This window comes from Zingiber officinale, chromosome 8A (assembly GCF_018446385.1).
Source record: "Zingiber officinale cultivar Zhangliang chromosome 8A, Zo_v1.1, whole genome shotgun sequence".
Lineage (NCBI taxonomy): Eukaryota > Viridiplantae > Streptophyta > Magnoliopsida > Zingiberales > Zingiberaceae > Zingiber > Zingiber officinale.
The window spans coordinates 20716811-20737209 of record NC_056000.1 but is presented as its reverse complement, the minus strand read 5'-3'; the positions used below and the strand labels follow the sequence as shown (position 1 = coordinate 20737209).

General features: G+C 33.6%; 1 protein-coding gene across 1 annotated transcript in view; it reads left to right on the top strand.

The window, feature by feature from the left end:
- LOC122010593 overlaps positions 1-15992 on the top strand; it is a 40675-nt gene extending 24683 nt beyond the window's left edge. Inside the window, exons 15-21 of the mRNA XM_042567111.1 lie at positions 243-328; positions 409-519; positions 12848-12919; positions 13867-13955; positions 15127-15275; positions 15611-15751; positions 15846-15992. Coding sequence (XP_042423045.1) covers positions 243-328; positions 409-519; positions 12848-12919; positions 13867-13955; positions 15127-15275; positions 15611-15751; positions 15846-15992 — 795 coding nt within the window. The remainder of the gene's footprint in view (positions 1-242; positions 329-408; positions 520-12847; positions 12920-13866; positions 13956-15126; positions 15276-15610; positions 15752-15845) is intronic.
- Positions 15993-20399: the final 4407 nt, after the last annotated feature.

The window sequence follows — 20399 nt, the reverse complement described above, 5'->3', positions numbered from 1 at the left end:
ACTTCACATTAAAGGAGATCTTTAGTGAGGGTTGTACATGCGTCAACTAGAAATGGGCACCATATCTTACTTGTAATGTTGGATCCCTAAGCATCCTTGTGGTGTAATGTATCAGAATAGTTTGATGGGGCGATTTCTATTATTGGTGTAGCAACTTCTTGGAAATATGTCTGTATTTTTATACGGCCTCCATGACATCATTGTGACCATCATTTGTAATCCTTCTATGTATTCTCTTTCAGGGTGTGGCTTTTGCTTTGATGTCCACGGATAAGTTTCTACCTGCCCGACCCTCAAGAATAAATATGCAACTGGACATTGACATGAGGTTGGCTATGGATTTAAGAATTCATATGGAACAATATCTATTATCCTTTTCATGATCACTAATTGTGTTGTATTTTATAGGGTTGATGTGGTTAAAATTATATGCACTTTGATCTTGAAGTCCATCCAAGATATCAGAAATGCACAGATGCTATCAATCTCATTAGATATTCTGTCTGAGATGCTTAAGTGGTAGGCAAAACTGTAATGAGCATAGATTTCTCATCTTATTTTCAGAGTTTTAAAAATGAATTTTCCAAAACTATTAATGTTAATCATATGCCAATGACTTCCATTAAGAAAATTTGCCTCAGGTGGGTGTCCATGTCCACTAACTCAGAATATTCCCCATGCTTACTTAATAATCTCTTTGACACGGCTTAGGCCGGAACAAACCTTGGATATCTCGATAACTATATACAGAGACCATGCCATTTATTTACATAGCTCAAGAAACCTACAATGAAATAAGACCAATATTAACCATATCTACATGTGAAAATAGACATGCTAAATAACCAATGTATTGTAAACAGAACTTTGGATATCCACACAGTTGTTATGTGTCCCAATACAAAAAATAATGAGGTAATGTAGATTACAACATCCAGGTAAAATCAAAAAAATATAATAACGCATAAACAATAGGTATACATTAAACTTAAGCATCTTAAAATCATGTATATCTATGATATGTATCCTTAGAGTAGGCCTTTGCAAACCAATCAGACCTCAATCGGTCATAGACTCAACACTTTCTTTGTGTGACTTTGGGAGCCAAAAAAACGAAGTCAATAAAGTTAATTGAGTGAAAATGCAAAAATTATGATTGTAAAAGTACAAATCACGCAAGCAAAAACACTGCAACACCATACCAGAGTATCATATTAGATAACCGTATGCACAATGGAGAAAACCAAAATGCAACTGCTATTTGCCTTGTGAATATTCAGATGGAAAATGCAAATCATAAGGATATCCACATCTGTATGATTGCAATGTAACATCCAAGCACATTGCAAACAATGCTTTAACACATCAATGCGGTCAATGGACAATTGAAGGTGACAAGATTGATCGAGAAAATTTATTGTTGTAGGCTTATGCTATCATCAATGCAATGATCTATGAGGTATAATTTGCAATTTGAATAATAGGAAGTCTATCTACTTAATTGATATGCATGGATTACCCATCATTTTATAGTTAATCCTATGAATAGGGTGATGCAACTCTTAACAACACGATAATCCTCATAGTTAGTAGTAGATATTACAAACTAACATGGATTTTGAGAATTGTGTAAAGGTATAATCCTACATGATTATAGTATAATTTGTGAAAAACAAGCAGAAGAATCAAAAAGGGTACTCATATATATGTATATTTTTTTGCATAAGATTCAATACATTGAGATCAATCTAATACAATATTGGTCCTAAATTTGAATTGTGGATCTCTTGCTGCCAAGGTTCAAAATCTCAAATTGTGCCGAGGTTTCATTCTTTGATTGATTGGAATATATTATTTCAGTATCGATATTTTGACGCAAGATGCCGATAATGGATTGAAGTTGAAGAAAGAGAGACATTTTCGGTGCTAAACATAGTTTTAAATCTTGTACCATGTTGGGCGAAGCGGGCGAATCATATCATTTCGGTAAATTATTGAAACTCGATACTACTCAATGCAATGTCTCCTTTCAGCTTTTTCCTCTTGCAACTATCACCGACACCCTGCATCGGAGTGTCGACACAAAGAGTATCTTTCTGGTCAATGATTTAAGCTATGACACGATTCAAGATTTTGAATCTTAGTGCCCAGTGGTATCGAGTTTCAGTGTTTCGTTGGAATGATTCGCTCAGCGCGGCATAAGATTTTTAACCATGCTTGCTGCAACTTAAATTGCGGATCACTTGTTACATTTTAAATTTGAAGAAATCTGCCAAGTGAAAGAGAAAGCAAAAGAACTGGAATGAAGAATTTCTCTAATTCTTACTATTGAATCTGTACATGAGGATCATTGCTTATTTATACACTTCTTCCCTACTTATTTATGGAATGAAATACAATAAAATCAAATCAAATAAACAATCAAATCAAATAAACAATCAAATTAAATAAATAATCAAATCAAATCAAATCTAATTTGCCTAAATAAATAAAATCTGATCTATCTAAATTAAACTATCCATATTTACAATATATTCTACACTCCTCAAGTTGGGTTGAACATATTATATATACCCAACTTGTCACATAGTCCTTCAAAGTTGATCCTTGGGAGAGCTTTTGTAAGTACGTGTGCGATTTGATGTCGTGAAGGAATACACGAGAGTTCCACATATCCTTTCGCCACGTTTTCTGAAATGCAGTGTCGGTCAATTTCTGTGTTTCGTTTTGTCATGCTTCTTTGCAATGTTGATGGCTCTTAAATTGTTACATTGTAGATTGACAGCTTTATCTTGATTATTCTGAGTTTTTTAAGGATTCTGCTAATTCATATTCCTTCACAAATTCCCAGTACAAGAGCTCTAAATTCAGCTTCTTCTTGCAACCATAGACTGCTTTTTTACTTCTCTATGTTATTAGATTACCCTAGACATACATACAATAGCCCGAGGTCGATCATCTATTTGTAAGATCCCAGCCTAGTCATCTGAGTACACATGTATACCTCGATCTTTGTTCTTTCAAAATAGTAACCCTTTGCCTGGGATACTCTAGAGGTATCTTAAGATTCGGTAAACAACGTTATGTGTTCTTCTATAGGACTATTCATAAATTGACTTACTAGAAAATCTGATATCAGGTTGTGTGTGGGATAGATAGATGAGGCGTCCTACAAGTCTAGATAGATGAGGTGTCCTACAAGTCGTTGATATCTCCCGCTATCTACTGGTGCATGGTCCTTTCAAGAGCCAAGTTTGGTGGAAGCATCCATCGGAGTATCCACAGGCTTGCACCCAAGCATGCCTATTTCTTTTAGCATTCAACGTGAATTTTCGCTTTGATAGAAATATTCCATGTTTAGATCGAGGCAGTTCCGTGCCAAGGAAGAATTTTGGATTCCCGAGATCTTTTATATCAAATTCTTGAGTGAGGACCCCTTTGGATTTGCAATTTCTTTCTCATTATGATGATGATATCATCGACATAGAAAATAAGAATGGTGATCTGCCTTTAGAGATTTTTACAAATAAGATGTGATCCGCTTGACACTGAGTGTATCCATGCTTTGTCACAGAAGTAGCTAGCTTGTCAAACTATGCCCGGGAGATTGCTTAAGACCATATAATGACTTGTGAAGCTTGCATACCTTGTTGTTATGGGTGACCGGCTGGGGGAATTTCTATGTAAACTTCTTCCAAGTTACCATTTGGAAAGACATTTTTGACGTCTAGTTGATGTAAATGCAGTTCCTAAGAGAGTAAGATTTTGATAGTGTTGAGCTTGACCACTGGAGCAAAGGTTTATGGGTAATCGATGCCATAGGATTGTGAGAATCCTTTGGCTACAAGATGCACCTTCAGTCTTTTAACCATACCATCAGCTTTGAGTTTGATTTTAAAAATTCATTTGCACCTAATTGCTTTCTTTCACTTTGGTAGTTCACAAACAGACCATGTAGCATTCTTTTGTAGGGCTTTTACTTATCAACAACTTTTCTCCATGTATGGTGATTGAGAGCTTCATCAATGGTGGTTGGAACCTTAATATTATCAAAGGTGACGACACACATCCGATAATTTGGAGACAGTCCTTCATAAGAAATAAAGTTGAAGATGTGATACATCATGCATGATCTAACTCCCTTCCTCAAATCGATTGGAATGTCAAGGTTATTATCCAGTGAAGTATATTTACGATTGAGTATCGTACCTGAGTGAATGAATGTGGGAGTTGGATCCTGTTTTGACTCTTGAACGGGTGTTGAATGTGCCTTTCGTCTTGTATATACACGAAATCGTTTCACTGCGGGAGGAGGAGATGCAAGAATGGGATGTGATACAAGGGGATTGGATAGAGGGTGAATGATGTAGGTGTCTGGTCCAGAATAGTGTAATGGATGATGATATTCATTCAAATTTTCCTCTTGAATATCAGAACTGGAGCAGTATGATTGTTGTTCAAAGAAAGTAACATTCATGGTGTTGTAGGTTTTCTTGGTGACATGCGAGTAGCATTTGTAGCCTTTTTTGAATGGTGAGTAGTAGAGGACAATGCATTTGGTGGATCTTGGATCAAGTTTACTACGTTTCTGATGGTGGATGTGAACAAATGATGTACAACTAAATACTTTTGAAGGAATGTTTTGAGAGATTATCTTGTGTAGGGGTATGATTTAGGAGAAGTTGAACCGGACTATGAAAATTGAGAACTTGAGTGGTCATTCTCTCATTCAATTGACGAGATAGGTGGTTATGGAGATGACATCATCTAAATTTTTTTTAGTACGTTAGAAGAGAACATGAGTGAGCAAGCTACCTCGAGAAGATGCCTGGGATTGCATTCGGCAATCCCATTTTGTTGAGTGTCAATGTAATAACTGAGATGGATGATGTCTTTTGAGGATAGAAAAATGCCAAGATTCGAGACAAAGTATTCTTTGGCATTGTCGGGTTTGAGTGTCTGAATAGATGTCTGAATCTGGGTTTGATTCATAGTATAGAATTGTTCAAATATTTGTTACTATAGATTTATCTTTCATAAGAAACAACCAAGTAGTATGATTGTGAAAAAATGTGGATAGAATGGATATAATTGATATTATTCAAAATTTTGTTACATTCAGAATGGGAATACTCATTATATACAACATTATAATAGAAGAGAATAGGAAACTAATTATTCTGTATATAAAAAATTAATATCTTTCTAACTAAATCCCTTGATTTCCTACTTTATGCTCACAGTTGTTTTATTTCTGGATAAGATGTGAAATCTATTTACAGCTGTTTAACACAACTATACAAGCCGTCTGTTCACAACTTGTCAAATTTGTACAGGCTTGACACTTCCCAAATGTTGAGGAATAGATGTTTTCCATTCCCAGCTTGACTATGAGATCGTGAAATCTAGAACTGTTTAGTCCTTTTGTTAACACATCAGCCAATTGTAATTCTAACGGGATATATGACATGCACACTAATTCTTCTTCCAATTTTTCCTTGATGAAATGTCTATCAATTTCAATATGCTTAGTCTTATCATGTTGAATAGGATTATGAGCAATATTTATAGCAGGCTTATTGTCACAATAGAGTTTCATGGGGTATTCCCATTTGATTTTCAAATCATCCAGAATAATCTTCAATCAGAGTAGTTCACATAATTCTTGAGCAATGATTCTAAATTCTAATTCTGTAGATGATCTTGCCACCATATTTTGCTTCTTGCTCCTCCATGTCACTATATTGCTACTAAGGAAAATATAATATATTGTAGTTGATCTTCTATCCACTAGAGAACCTGTATAGTCTGCATCTGCGTAAGCTTCTAAAGCTAGTGTCTCATTTTTCTTAAATAAAATTCCCTTTCTCGGGGTGCTTTTCAAGTAATATAATACTCTAAGCAGCTTGAAGGTGAGATTTTTGGGATCATGCATGAATTGGCTGATTACACTCATAGCATATGCAATGTCTGAACGAGTGTGAGCAAGGTATATGAGCCTACCAATCAACCTTTGATACATTCTTTTGTTAACAGTTGGTTCTTCCTTAGCTTCTCCTATCTTGTGATTTGGATTTATTGGATTAGAAATCGGTTTATGCCCAATCTTCCCTATTTCAGCTAACAAATCAGTCACATACTTTTGTTGAGAAATAAAAATTCCTTTGGTAGAGTATGCTACCTCAATACCAAGGAAGTACTTCAGTTTGCCCAGTTCCTTTATTTCAAATGTCTTTATTAGTTACTACTTTAGATCATGTTTTTTGTTTTCATCATTTCCCGTCACAATGATATTATCTACATAGGCTATGAAAGCGGTCACCTTCCCTATTGTTGAGTGCTTAACAAAGAGAGTATGGCCCCCTTGATTTTGGTTATACCCAAATTTCTTCATGACTTTTGTAAATCTTCCAAACCATGCCCTAGGAGATTGTTTTAGACAATAAAGAACCTTTCTCAGTTTACATACTCTGTTACCAGTATCCCCTTCAAATCCTAGTGGGGGATTCATATAAATTTCATCTAAATCTCCATGAAGAAATGCATTCTTCACATTATACTGTAGGAGTTGTCAGTTGATAGTAGAACTCAACTAGAACTCTGGCAATATTCATTTTTGCAACTGGAGCAAAGGTCTCCATAATCTACCCCATAAGTCTGAATATAACCTTTGCCACTAACCTAGTTTTATATCTCTCAAGAGATCCATCTGTTTTGTATTTTAATGGGAAAACCTACTTACAATCAACAATGTTCGTCCCCTTTGGCTTCTCGACAACCTCTCATGTCTTATTCTTTTCTAATGTATCCATTTCCTCCCTCATGACATCATTTCATTCCCTTTTTGACAATGTCTCAGAAACAATATTGGGAATAGTCATGGTATTTATACTCACAATGAATCTTTTGTGGGCTTGTGATAGATGTTTAGGAGAAACATAGTGAGATAGAGGATAGAGAGAGTGTTTGGTGCATTCTCTAGTATCTTTTCTAACAATAATGGGAAGGTCAAGGCTATTTGTTAGGTTAGTGCATGATTCAGTAGATTGTAAAGTGGGTCAGAACTTATCATGATCCCAACATCATGGTCGGAGGTTTGTGGTTGAGGTTCTTAGACTTGTATCGCTTTTGGAGCGACCTTTCTCCTTGAATACACTTGAGGGATACTTAGAGTATCACTAGGAGGAGACTCACTAGATGGAATAGAAGGTGATTCAATACGAACTTGAGTAGGAGGAATATCAAGAGCGTTAATGAGTTCAAATGACTCACAAGTGCTATCTTTTATCATTCAAATCTCCCCTTGAGGATAGGACTTGAGAAGAACGGGGTGTGCTCAAAGAAGGTAAAGTCGAGATGTAAAACTTTTGAGATAAAGGGTGGTAACACTTATACCCTTTTTGAGTGGATGAATTTCCAAGGAAGACACATTTGATGGCACGAGGATCTAGTTTACCTCGAAGTGGATATGAACAAAAGCAGTGTACCCAAAAATCCTAGGAGTAAGGTTATTTGTGGTTTGGAAATGAGGATAAAACTCATTGAGGAGTTGCATGAGACTCTTGTTATCTAGGAAATGTGAAGGAAGTCTGTTTATCATGTATGTGGCATTAAGGGTAGCCTCTGCCCAATAGGATTTAGGGACATTGTTGTGGAAAGGAATAGCACGAGTAGTGTTGAGTAAGTGTCCATTTTTTCCTTTCTGTTATTCCATTTTGTTGGGGTGTATAAACACATGATGAATCATGAATAGTCCCTTGGGATTGGAAATAAGACAAAGTTTGGTTGAAGTAATCTCTAGCGTTATCGGTTCTAACGCTTTTGATTTTCACTCCAAATTGATTTTGAATCATTGAGTGAAAATTAGGATAATAATATTGACATCAGATTTTTGTTCAAGGAGAAACACCCATGTAACTCAAGTGCAATCATCAATTAAGGAGATAAACCATCGAGCCCTGGACACAATGGGAATATTAGAAGGACCCATATGTCACTATGAATTAAATGAAAGGGAGTAAAACTTCTTTTATTACTAGTAGGAAAGGGTAGACGAGAATGTTTTGCCAATTTGCAAACATTATACTAAAATTAAAAAATATCCAATCCTTGAAAAAGATGAGGAAACATGACCTTTAAAACTCTAAAAGAGGGATGACAAGATGTTTGTGATGCAACTAAATATTGTCCTTATTAGAAGAACTGTGAAAGGATAAAAACAAATTATTCTTCTTAGTAGATTCAAGGTAGTAAAGACGACTATGTTCCTTTGCAAGTCCAATTCTCCTCCCTGAGTCCTGATCTTGGAAAACACAATAAGAAGGGGAAAAAATGACATGACAATGAAGTTTGGTAGTTAATTTTTGAACGGAAACAAGATTGGCAGACAGTGGTACATAGAGGATGTTTTTGAGGATAAGGTTAGGAGTATGATGAACATTGCCAAAACCAGCAACAATTGCTAAAGATCCATTTGCTACTATAATTTTTCTATTACTTGGGCTGAGGTTATAAGTGTGAAAAATTTGAGAATTGGGGGTCATGTGGTCTGTGACACCGGAGTCTATTATCCATGAGTTATCAAACAAACTGTTTGAGGTATTCATACAAGAAGAGAGTCAGGGGTACATGAGAGAGTTAAAGACATGCACCAAACGGTTTATCAAGAGAACCTAACAATCCTCGAAGTTTCTCAATTTCTACACTGTTGAATCTGCCAAGGATTAGGTTGCTTTCAATATGGGATTGCTCGATCAGGTGTACTTGAGATTTGTGTTGCCCCCTACAATTTCCCCATTCTCGACTTGGTGGTTTACCATGTAGTTTCCAACTTGTCTTTTTGGTGTGGCGAGGTTTCTTACCGTAGTTGCACCAAAGATGAATTTTATTGTCTTTAATCGGAGTCACACCATACTTATCTTTCTTCTGCGAGTCAGTTTTAGCAGCAAGGGCTGATTCAGTCATGGATTGGGGCTCAAGCATCACACTTCATAGACTTTCCTCAGCCCGAGTAGAGAGATCACCTCTGCTAGGGACGATATGCAGTCTTTGCCAATGGTTTGGATCCGGACCTGATCAAATTCAGGATTTAAGCCGGCCAAAAAATCATATACATGCTCCTTTTCAATAAAATTCTTCAAAATAGCAGCATCTGAAGCACATTGCATCTCAATTACTTGGTAGTAATCGAGTTCTTGCCACAAATTTTGCAAAATCGTGGAATATTTAGTGATTGATTTATCTCCCTGCTTAGTAGCACCTACTTTAACTTTGAGTTTATAAACTTAAGCAGCATTACAGGCTTTTGAGTAAGTGCGGGTAATGCAATCCCAAATTTCATGAGCAGTAGAGAGAAACATACATGTATCACTGATGGATGGTTCCATGGAATCCCAAACCAAGACATAATCACAAAGTCTTCTTCATCCCATGCCTCAAAAAATAGATCTGTGGCAGGTCCTGTCCCATGGATATGGCTAAGTTTCCCTTTGCCTTTGAGGTATGTACGAACAACCTAAGATCATTTTAAGTAGTTCTTCCCGTTGAGTCGATTGGAAGCCCTAATATTCTGCAGATCACCAATTTTCTAGATTGAACTACCATCATCAAACACAATAGATTAGCTAGGGTTGTTGGAAATGGTTGTTTGAGAATTGGCCATGATGAAGACATGTAGAAAAGAGAATTAGCAATGAAGGCTAAAACTCTGATACCATGTGAAAAAAATGTGGGTAAAATGGATAGAATTGATATTATTCAAAATTCTATTACATTCAGAATGAGAATACTCATTATATACAACATTACAATAGATGAAAGAATAAGAAACTAATTATTCTGTATATAAGAAATTAATATCTTTCTAACTAAATCCTTTGATTTCCTACTTTGTGCTCGTAGCTGTTTTATTTCTGTACAAGTTGTGAAATCTATTTACTATTTGACACAGCTATACAAGCTGTGAAATCTGTTCACAGGTTGTCAAATCTGTACAGGCTGTAACAGTTGTTTGACAATGATCATCAACAAATAAAATGAACCAACGATTTCATGTAAGAGTTTTAATACGGGACAATCCCCAAACATCTCTATGAATGAGTGAAAGGGTTTAGATAGTTTGTAATTTAAGCTTGGAAAGGATACTCGTGTATGTTTAGCAAGTTGACAGAACTCACACCAAAAGGAACTCACATCTTCATTAAGAAATAAGTTTGGAAATAATTTTCCAAGATAAGTAAAGTTTGGATGACCAAGACGATAGTGCCATAACATGTTTTGACATATTTATTTTTGGAAGAGGTAGAGTGGTAGCTAGCTAAATTTTTGCAGTGGGGCAAAGTTCCGTGAATAACGTAGAGTCCGGAGCACGATTCAGCATTGCCAATCGCCTTCTCCGTTTCCGTATCCTAAAATTCACATAGTTTAGCAGAAAATTTAGAAAGACACTTTAAATCATGAGTCATCTTTCCTATGGATAATAAACTACATTTCAATATAGGAACTTTTTCAAGTATATATTTGGCGTTATCATTACGGAACCAACATTGATGATTTTTGCGACAGACCCATTTGCAACACGAATAGTGGAATTGTCTCGGTATGGAACATGATTATTGAGGGATATATCGCTCATCATGTGATCTGATGCGCCCGAGGCAATAATCCATTATCCTAGAGACCTGTTTATATTTAAGGTATTATGGAAATTACCTTCATTGTGAGTTGAGTAACCAGTGGGCTCTAGATGGGCTGAGGCAGTAGTAGTTCACGCAACATCTTCATCAACAAGTCAATCTGTTTAGTGCTAAAGGGGTAGATATATGAGCCTTCGACTCCGACGGGAGCATTAGGGGTTGACATGGCTTTTTGTTTTGTGTTGCAACTAATGGGCAAGAACAAGATTGTGGTTGCCAAGAGTTTGCTGCACTTTGAAGAAAGAGATGGTTGATGGCTAACTGTGCCGGAAGTAACCTTTGTGATATAATAGATTCAATGACAAATTAATGCTCTAATACTATGAAGAAATCTGCCAAGAGAAAGAGAAAAAACGGGAATGAAGAATTTTTTGAATTCTTGATATTAAATTTGTACATGAGGATCATTGCTTATTTATACACTTCTTCCCTACTTATTTATGGAATGAAATACAATAAAATCAAATCAAATAAACAATCAAATCAAATAAAATCTGATTCACCTAAATTAAACTATTGATATTTACAATATATTCTACAAAATTTCTTATTTCTTGTCATAATTAAATTAATGGTTTTGTCATTGTAAATTGATTGCAAATTTTGTTTTACTTTTCTGCTGTAATTTATTTATCCTTAGGCACATTGTCTCACATTTGGTTAAAGCTGGTCCTTTTGTTAGACTTTGGTTAAGTGTCTTTTCACCCTCCCCTCTAGCCATTTTTCCCAATCCTTCAAAGAATTCTTTTGTAACCTTTTACTTTCCACCATATTAAGTTTTATTGGGTTTATATGAGTGGTACCACTATGAATGAAATTGTATTAGATTTTCCTCTTGCATTAATAAGCTCAAATTGTTTTATGAAAATTTATATCAGATTCTTCACTGAATAATACTGTAAGAATATTTGATTCTAATTATGCTTATTTATTTGATTTGTTAACTTATTTAAATGTTAGTCAAATTTTCAATTTAAACCACTTATTGCTTTACTGGGCGACATTTGAGCCTTCACCATTGCACATTGACTTATTCACATATTTCACTCCTTTTATTTTACTGTTAGCACTTATCCTCCGCACTAACATCTTAGACTATAGTGGAGGTGCAGATTCTGTAATTTCTTTATTCCTTAGAAGGGGTGGCCCAAACCAAGATGCTTATAGAGCCAATGCTTAATTCTTTAGGAATCAGAAGGAAAAAAGATGCCATTATTTTTTTCTGTTAAGAAAGGATGTCTAAAGAAGATGACGATAAAAAAACTTGATTTCCCAAGTATAAAAGTGAAGATACAATAGTTCCTCATTAGAAGGGACTACCAACTAACATTAATGAAGAAATTCTATTTATGGGAGGTTAGAACTAAATTGATGATGCATTTGTTCAGTTTTATTGGAAAAGATGAACAAAGAAAAGATGCTGATAATTTACTAGAACATGAGGTCGTCATGTATGTGAATGATGCTAGAAATAATTTTAAAGTTTCAGATTTTATTTTTTACAAGATTTTAGAGCTTATAAAACTTTATTTTTTAGTCATTATGAACAAAGGTAAAATTTGATCTTGTCCAGGAGAATAAGTTATTCCGGGGAATAGGTTATTCAGTCACTATGTTTTTAGGGAATATATTGTTCTATTCCTTAGTTTTTAAGGAATAAGATATTTTGTAGTTGGTAACAAGTTAGGTCATTGATCGGTCTTTTTTTCCTTGTTAGTTGCACTCAAATTGTTTTCCCTCTTGAGTAGCTTGCACCTTTTTATGGAAATTATCTATTGATGCTCCACTTTTGTTTGTTATCAATGATTGATATTTACAATCATTTCTCAGAATGCATTTCCTACTTTCCCCTTTATTAATATGGTGTCTATAGGGTCCTTGCAGTTTTGACGAGTTTGTACATGTTACTTATTACTTTATCTTGTAATTTAATAAAATGTTGTAGCCTAAAACTTTTCACAACCGCCTTATGATTCAATCTTAGTTTTAGTTAGTAGTTCCTTTATGTGATTTTTATTCCGTTGTTATAACTTATTCGTATACTGAACTATGGACCCTTTTTTAAAAATTGCCAGTGTCCCTTTTTGTTCTATTTTTCTTATTTTTATGTTGAAATTTTCATGTTAGTGATTTTTGTTCTCTTTATTTTGCAGTGCCCCATCTCATGTCATTGAAGCAGTGGTGAGATTAAACATCTTCCATATACATACGAGTGACACTTCAAGGTAAATTCTTTATATACTTGAGTTTTAAGATATTAAATGGTTGCTCAGAATTCTTATTGGTTCCTAATCATGAGTTAGTTTTTTGATAAAGTAGTTCATCACTATGTTTGTTCGTTAATACTATTCCTGTACCAAAATATCACTCATAGATTTTGAGTTCATTTTTTAATTATTACTAAATGTAGGGCTTCCAGAAGGCTTCCACAAGAAGCTTGTCCCTTCACCTAATTTAATTTTCATGGAATACATTATCCTGCTTCAATCTTCTTTTTGTACCTAGCAAATTGTTTAGTTTTCTTGTGCATTGGCCTGCAAAATTTCCATGGAGTTCTATTTATTTCTTTTGCTAATGCTTTCTGCATATGTTTTTATGTTCTTTTATCATTATGGAATTCTTGTAAATGTGTCATTCTAGGTTCTGTTTGTAAATAGAGCATACTGCATAGTGGAATTCTTGTATGTTTTGCACAAGAAGCATGTCCCTTGACCTAGTTTGATTTTCATGGAACACATTGTCCTACTTCATTCTTCATTCGTTTCTTGCAAATTGTTTAATTTTCTTGTCCTTAGGTCTGCAAAATATCAATGAATTTCTATTTAGTTCTTTTGCTAATTCTTTCTGCTTATGTTTTATCATACTGCAATTCTTGTAGAAGGTAACTTTCGAGGTTCTGCATGTAAACTGAGCAATACTACGCATTGGTCTGTGCGATTGATCCTTGATGATATAGTTTTTAATTCATTAACTATACATCTCGTGTATGTTGTATTTTTAACGAAAGTAATTGTCCACGAAGTTCCTAGAAATTAGCAAGAACTTTTAACAGTATGATTCTAGTTAAGAAGTAATGCAACTTTAGCAGCTATCAGTTAGAACTTTGTTCTTCTTTATTTGTAACAAGTCACTCATGCTTATGGAGTGTTACATTTCTTCCTTTTGTTTTCAGTGGTGCATGGATGCTTTCAGGAGGTCTTGCTAGAATGTTGATGGAAGAGTCTGAGGAAAATGATTATACTGATGCATTAGCTGTTTCAGGCTCGTCTATTTCACGAAACTTAAACATTTTGTCTACAATTTGATTGCTTCATAGATTAATTTATCCTTTCTGTATTTGTTAAAATATTTTTTCTAGACTTCATAGATTATCCTTTCTGTATTTTCTTCTTAAATAATATCTTTGTTTGCTTTGCATAAGTTTTAACTATGACAATGTGGTGATTGTGAGCCACAATGTTTGTTCCTTACTGCTTTGTGGTATTTGGAGAGCCTGCCTGAACATGAACTATGAACATGAATACATAAATAAAACTATTGCCTTATTAAAAATATTATTTTCATGTTTGATATTTTCATGATGGAATTGAGCCTTTTAAATTTCTATTTGTTGCTGACCTTCTGTAGACCAAAGGTAACTACACAGTGGGGATTGATACTAAACTCACCAGGTAGAAAACAATTGATTCCACTAGTTTAGGTCAGCTGAATTAGATAGTTTTGATATTATTATATTCAGACAGAGATAGATCTAGAACTTATACAAAATCTAAGAAGAAAATGTTAATCATAAATATGTATTCTTTTAGTCCTGCTTTCTAAAAACAAGGGGCCTTGATATACTTAAATACTAAAATGCCCCTCCTTGTCATAAAAAAACTTATATCTTTGATCCATGATGGATATCATAGGGTATCTTGAAGGTAGGAAACTCCTACCCATTTGTCCTATGTGCACAATAGCAGTGACCCATTATATAAAAATTAGTTGCTTTCCTAACAGTTCGAGCTTTGAGATATGTGGTTAGCCAATCATCTTTAACTTGTCACTCACCAGTGTAGGAGATTTAGGATTCGAATCTTGCATGACAATTCATGTGTTGGGGTTGGGTCAATCAAGGAAGTACACCCCACCTACACCACATACACATACAGAGGGACCATTAAGAATATGCACATATAAATATAAATTGGTCTCTTTCCTGCCGGCTCAAGATTGTGTTACATTGTTGGCTTATCAACTTTAACAAGCTTGATATCTCAAATGTTCTCTTCTTTGTTAATTTCATTTAATTTGAATAAACCACCAGATCTACTACTCAGATTATGGAATATATTCATATGTAGTATTTGCATTGTTTGATAAATTTAAAGTCAATTTCATGATGGACAAAGTAACATTCATGACTATGGATACTATCTTGTCATTGCAGTTCTTGATTTCACAGTTCAACTTGTGGAGAAAGGTGTCGAGGATAATTTGGTTTCATCTCTTGTTGTATTTTCGCTTCAATACATATTTGTCGATCATATGCAGTGGAAATACAAGTCAAAGTATTCTCATTGGAAAGTGACATTGAAGGTTTATTCTGCTATCAGTGCTCTCTTTTGAATAAAATATAATGTTATTTCTATGCTTTTGATTGACATTTTTGTTAAATCGTCTTTCAATTTTCTTGAGAAGTGCAGTATTTTCTTGTGTAATTTTTGTTTCAGTGGCTTCCTACATTTTTCAGTTCATTCTATGTGAGGATAAGTGTTTGTCTATGTGTTTATCCTTGATTTCTGAAGCATTTTTAAGGCTGTATCTCTTTTGCATTTTTAACAAGGCTTACATTTTATTATTATTATTAATTTATTTTTCTGTTTTATTATTTGGAGAAATTGAACATTTTCAATAATGATGATGTTCTTTAGGTTTTTGAATTAATGAAAAGCTGCATTAAAGCATCCGAAGTCTCACAAAAGCTTCACTGTATCTTCTGGGATATTTTAATTTGTGACTCCTCTATCCACAATATCCTTTATCGAATTTTGGGTATATCAATTGAGTACTTGGTATGCACTCCTGTTGTGTTTTCTTGCTATTTTCCTATTTTCATAGATTTTCTGCTTCTAACGGTTATTCTCTGTGAATGTTAAAAAATATTAGAGGTTGTATATCAGTTACCATTATGAACCAAAGGAGATTGAATGTGTTCAGCATTCTCTCTGTTCTGCATTGGAGGTGTTATGTTCTATTATGGCGAATATATCACAGGTAAAATATTCATATCTGGTGATTAGGATTTTGAGTTAATGGCAATTGTAACTTGATGCAAGTAATTCATTTTAAAAAAAATATCTTTTAGGAGATAATTAATTGTTTTTAAATCATCAATTCTTTTTCTTTCAATAGTGTATTGTATAATTTCTGAGATAGGTGAGCTATGCTTGTTACTGCAGTTACATGGCTAACCTACCGAGAGGCAGCGAATACCATTTTATTATAATATAGCATAGGAGCAGATGATATATGTAAGGTTAATTTACAGCAGTTGGTAGAAAGGAGGATCTGGACAGGTTATAAGGCTTGTTTCACACAACAAAAAGTTAGGAATGAGGTAGAAGCCACTCAAAAATTCTTATTTGATGCTGCCATAAGCTCAACCTTAAAGTTACCAACATCCCAGCTTTATTAGAGTCTAAATTTTGATTAAATTTGTCCTAATACATTGATTGATATCTCATAGTTATTCCTAAAATAATTTGTGACTAAATTTAACTAGATTGATGACCTGTTTATATGGCTGATAATTTGGTCCTACATTATTCCCAAACTCCTGATCACCATTTCCTTATTATCCAAGTATGTGAATTTAATTCTAGATTATGAATATGACTAAATTCTTGAAGGATGAGTCCTAACTAAATTCTCAGGATAATTAAATTCTTAGCAAGGTGAATTTAATCAACAAAGACCAACAACAACAACTAAGCCTTATTCCATTAGGTGGGGTCGGCTATATGGATCTTTTTATGCCATTGATCTCTATCTCCTACTATATCATCATCTATACTTAAATAAATTTTACTTTGTTTTATTGCTGCTAACCAAGTCTTTTTTTATCTTCCTCTTCCTCGTTTGATATGTGTATTTGTCATAGTTTCACATCGCCTAACTGGAGTCTTAAACGTGCCTTTCGAAATTTTTCCTCAATAGATGCAACTCCGACTTTCTCTTTAATGCTTTCATTTCTTATTTTGTCTATCCTCGGTCCACACATCCATTTTAACATCCTAATCTTTGCAACTTATCTTCTGCTCATATGCTCGAGTCATAACCTAACATTTAGCTCTATATAACATATCATGTCTAATTGCGGTTTTGTAGAACTTTCAATTTTCCTTTAAGTTTTAGAGGTACTTTTTGGTCACATAAAACATTCGACGCTTTCCTCCATTTCAACTATCCTGTTTGTATTTTCTATGTAAGATATCTTTCTCAATCCATCTATCGTTTTGCAAAAATGATCTTAAATATTTAAAGCTCTCGGTTCGAGGCAATTGATCATCTCCTATCTTAACAATTGTCGCATTATGTCTAATATTGCTACTTAAATTTCATATATTCTATCTTTATTTTACGAAGCTTAAAACCTTTCACTTCTAGTATTTTCTGCCAAGATTCTAGTTTAACATTTACTCATTCACGTGTTTCATCAACCAAAATAATTTCATCTGCAAACAACATGCACCACTACGTGTCTTGAATGTGTGTACTGATTCCGCCCATAATTAGTATAAAAAGATAGAGACTTATAGCTGATCCTTGATGTAACCTTATCTTTATTGGAAATGCTTCAGTTACTCCGCTTAAAGTCTTTACTCTAGTTATTACATCCTCGTGCATATCCTTAATTAGTTCAATATATATTACTCTAACACCTCTCTTTTTAGAATTTTTCATATAATTTTTGTTAGGACTATCATAACCTTTTTCTAAGTTAATTAATACCATGTGTAGATCTTGTTTTTGCTTCCGATATTTTTCAATTAGTCGTCTAAAAAGATGTATAGCTTCTATTGTCGATCTTCCAGGCATGAACTCAAATTAATTTTCGGTTGTCACCTTCCTTAATTTATTTTTATTACTTTTTCCTAAAGTTTCACGGTATGAATCATTAGTTTACTACCCTTAAAGTTTGCATAATTTTATATGTTTCCCTTATTCTTACATAAGGAACTGGAGTACTTACCCTTATCAGATATATTTTTTTTTTCAATATCATGTTAAATAATTTTGTAAGTCATTCAATACTTTGTTTTCCTAGGAACCTCTATATCTCTATCAGAATATCATCTAGTTCAACGACTTTTCCATTGTGCATCTCATTTAAAGCTTGTTCTACTTTTGAAGTTTGAATTTTATCATAAAAATTTAAATTTCTATGCGCATTTGATCTACTTAAATTATCTAACTTAAGTTGGTTACATAAGTCTTCATTAAAAAGTTGATGAAATACATCTTCCACCGCTTTTTTATTTCTCTATCGTTTACTAGTACTCTATTACATTCTTCTTTAATATATTTTATTTGGATAAGATCTCCTGTTTTCATTTCTTTCACTTTAGCTATTCTATAAATATCTATTTCCCCTTCTTTTATATACAATTTTTGATATAATCATTCAAAAATTTCATTTTTTACTTCATTCACTACTTTCTTAGACTCTTTCTTGACTATTATATATTTTTTTAAAATTTTCTTGTTCTTACAAATATATAATTCCTTATAAGCTGTTCGTTTTTTCTTTACTTTCTCGTAATTTTTCATTCCACCACTAAGATTCCTTATTATGTGGTGCATGCCATTTGACTCACCGAATACACTCTTAGCTACTATTTTCAACTTTGATATCATCTTATCTCATGTCGTATTAGAGTCACTATATATTTCATCTAATACTTGTACTTCTACCTTCTCCTTAAATATAATTTGTTTTCCATTTTTTTATTTCTACCACTTAATTCTAGAAGTCGTATATATTTTCTTTCTATTGATATTATGCTTGAGGCGTATATCCAACACTACTAACCTATGTCGGGTAGCTAAGTTTTCTTCAAGGATGACCTTGCAATCTTTACAAATCTTTTTATCATTTTTCTTAACTATAAGAAAGTTAATTTGTGATTTATTATTTCCACTTTTGAATGTGACTAAGTATTTTTCTCTTTTCTTAAAAAATATATTAGCTGATATAAGGTCATATGCTATCGCAAAATTTAATATAGTTTTTTTTTTTCATTTCTCTTTCCAAACCCATAACCCCCTGTACTTTCTCATATTCTTCATTTTTTTACTCCGATATACTCATTTAGATCACCTTCTATTAAAGTCATTCATTTGGCGGAATGTTTTGTAATATTTCATCTAAATCGTCCCAAAACATTGATTTGGTAGCTTCATCTAATTCTACTTGCGGTGCATATACGCTAATTATGTTCTTAGTTTCTTTCGTCACTATTATTTTAAAGACTATAATTCGATCTTCTTTTCTAACTACTCCTGCTTCATCCTTTAACGAACTATCTACAACAATGTCAATTCCATTTCTTGCTTTACTATTTCATGTATACCATAACTTAAAATCTGAGTTCTCTATCAGTGTCTCTTGTACACACAAAATACTAATTCTTCTTCTAATCATCATATCTAGTACTTCCATTGATTTAGCAATGATAGTAACTATGTTCCATGTTTCAAATCTTAGAATATTAGTTTTCTTATCATATTTGTTCTTATCCAACCTATGATGTGAGAACTCTTGCCTATTAACATTACACCTAAGTTCTCATGGAGATATAGCGGTCCTTGCCGATATGTTACAGTTGGACCCTACAACGGAAATTTTTGTATATTTAACACTATACCTAAGTTTTGGAGATGTAGCAGTTCTTGTTGAGACATTACAGTTGGACCCTGCAACGCGTTTCTTCCAGGGAACAACCTAGTATTAGCACAATAGTTTAATGGATCCATTCATTGAACATTTGCCATAGTTTTAACGTTGGCCGACAACCTAACATAATCCTCCCTTTTTATCCGGGTTCAGGACCGACCATGACGGGTTCGAACAAAGGCCAGTGTAACTAAAATCTTATTTTTCAATGAGAGGATTTCTTTTGCTGTTCAAGGTCAGCTGTAGTTACTACTATCTGAGTTTTTCTTTATTTTTATAGAATGTAGGAGTCTATTTCTTTGGGATGATCAACTCACTTTTATGTTTAAATAGATGGCCTTTCTAGAAGGTAAACAAGATGTTAGTTCAAATTTCTAATCATCTTATTTCTCAATACATCTACTTTCTAGTGGAAAACTCGGATGAAAACTCACCTTTCTCTATACATCTGATTTGGATGAAATACTCATTTTTGCATGCAATGAAGCTCAAATTTAACCTTAAAATAATTTTAAATGTTTTTTTTCCTTTTCAAATCTACTAATTATTAATATTTTTAATAAATAAAGTCTAAAAGTTTTAGTTCTTCTCCCTCTTTTCTTCTCTCCAAGGAAACAATTGGATATGGAAATTATTTCACAATTTTTTCTTATGTGTATTATTTTTTATCCGCCTTTCTTTTCCTGACTTTTTTTTTTACTTTCTAGGAAATAAAGCCTAGGTATTTGAATTTGTTTGTAAGATGTGTACAAGTAAGGATTTTC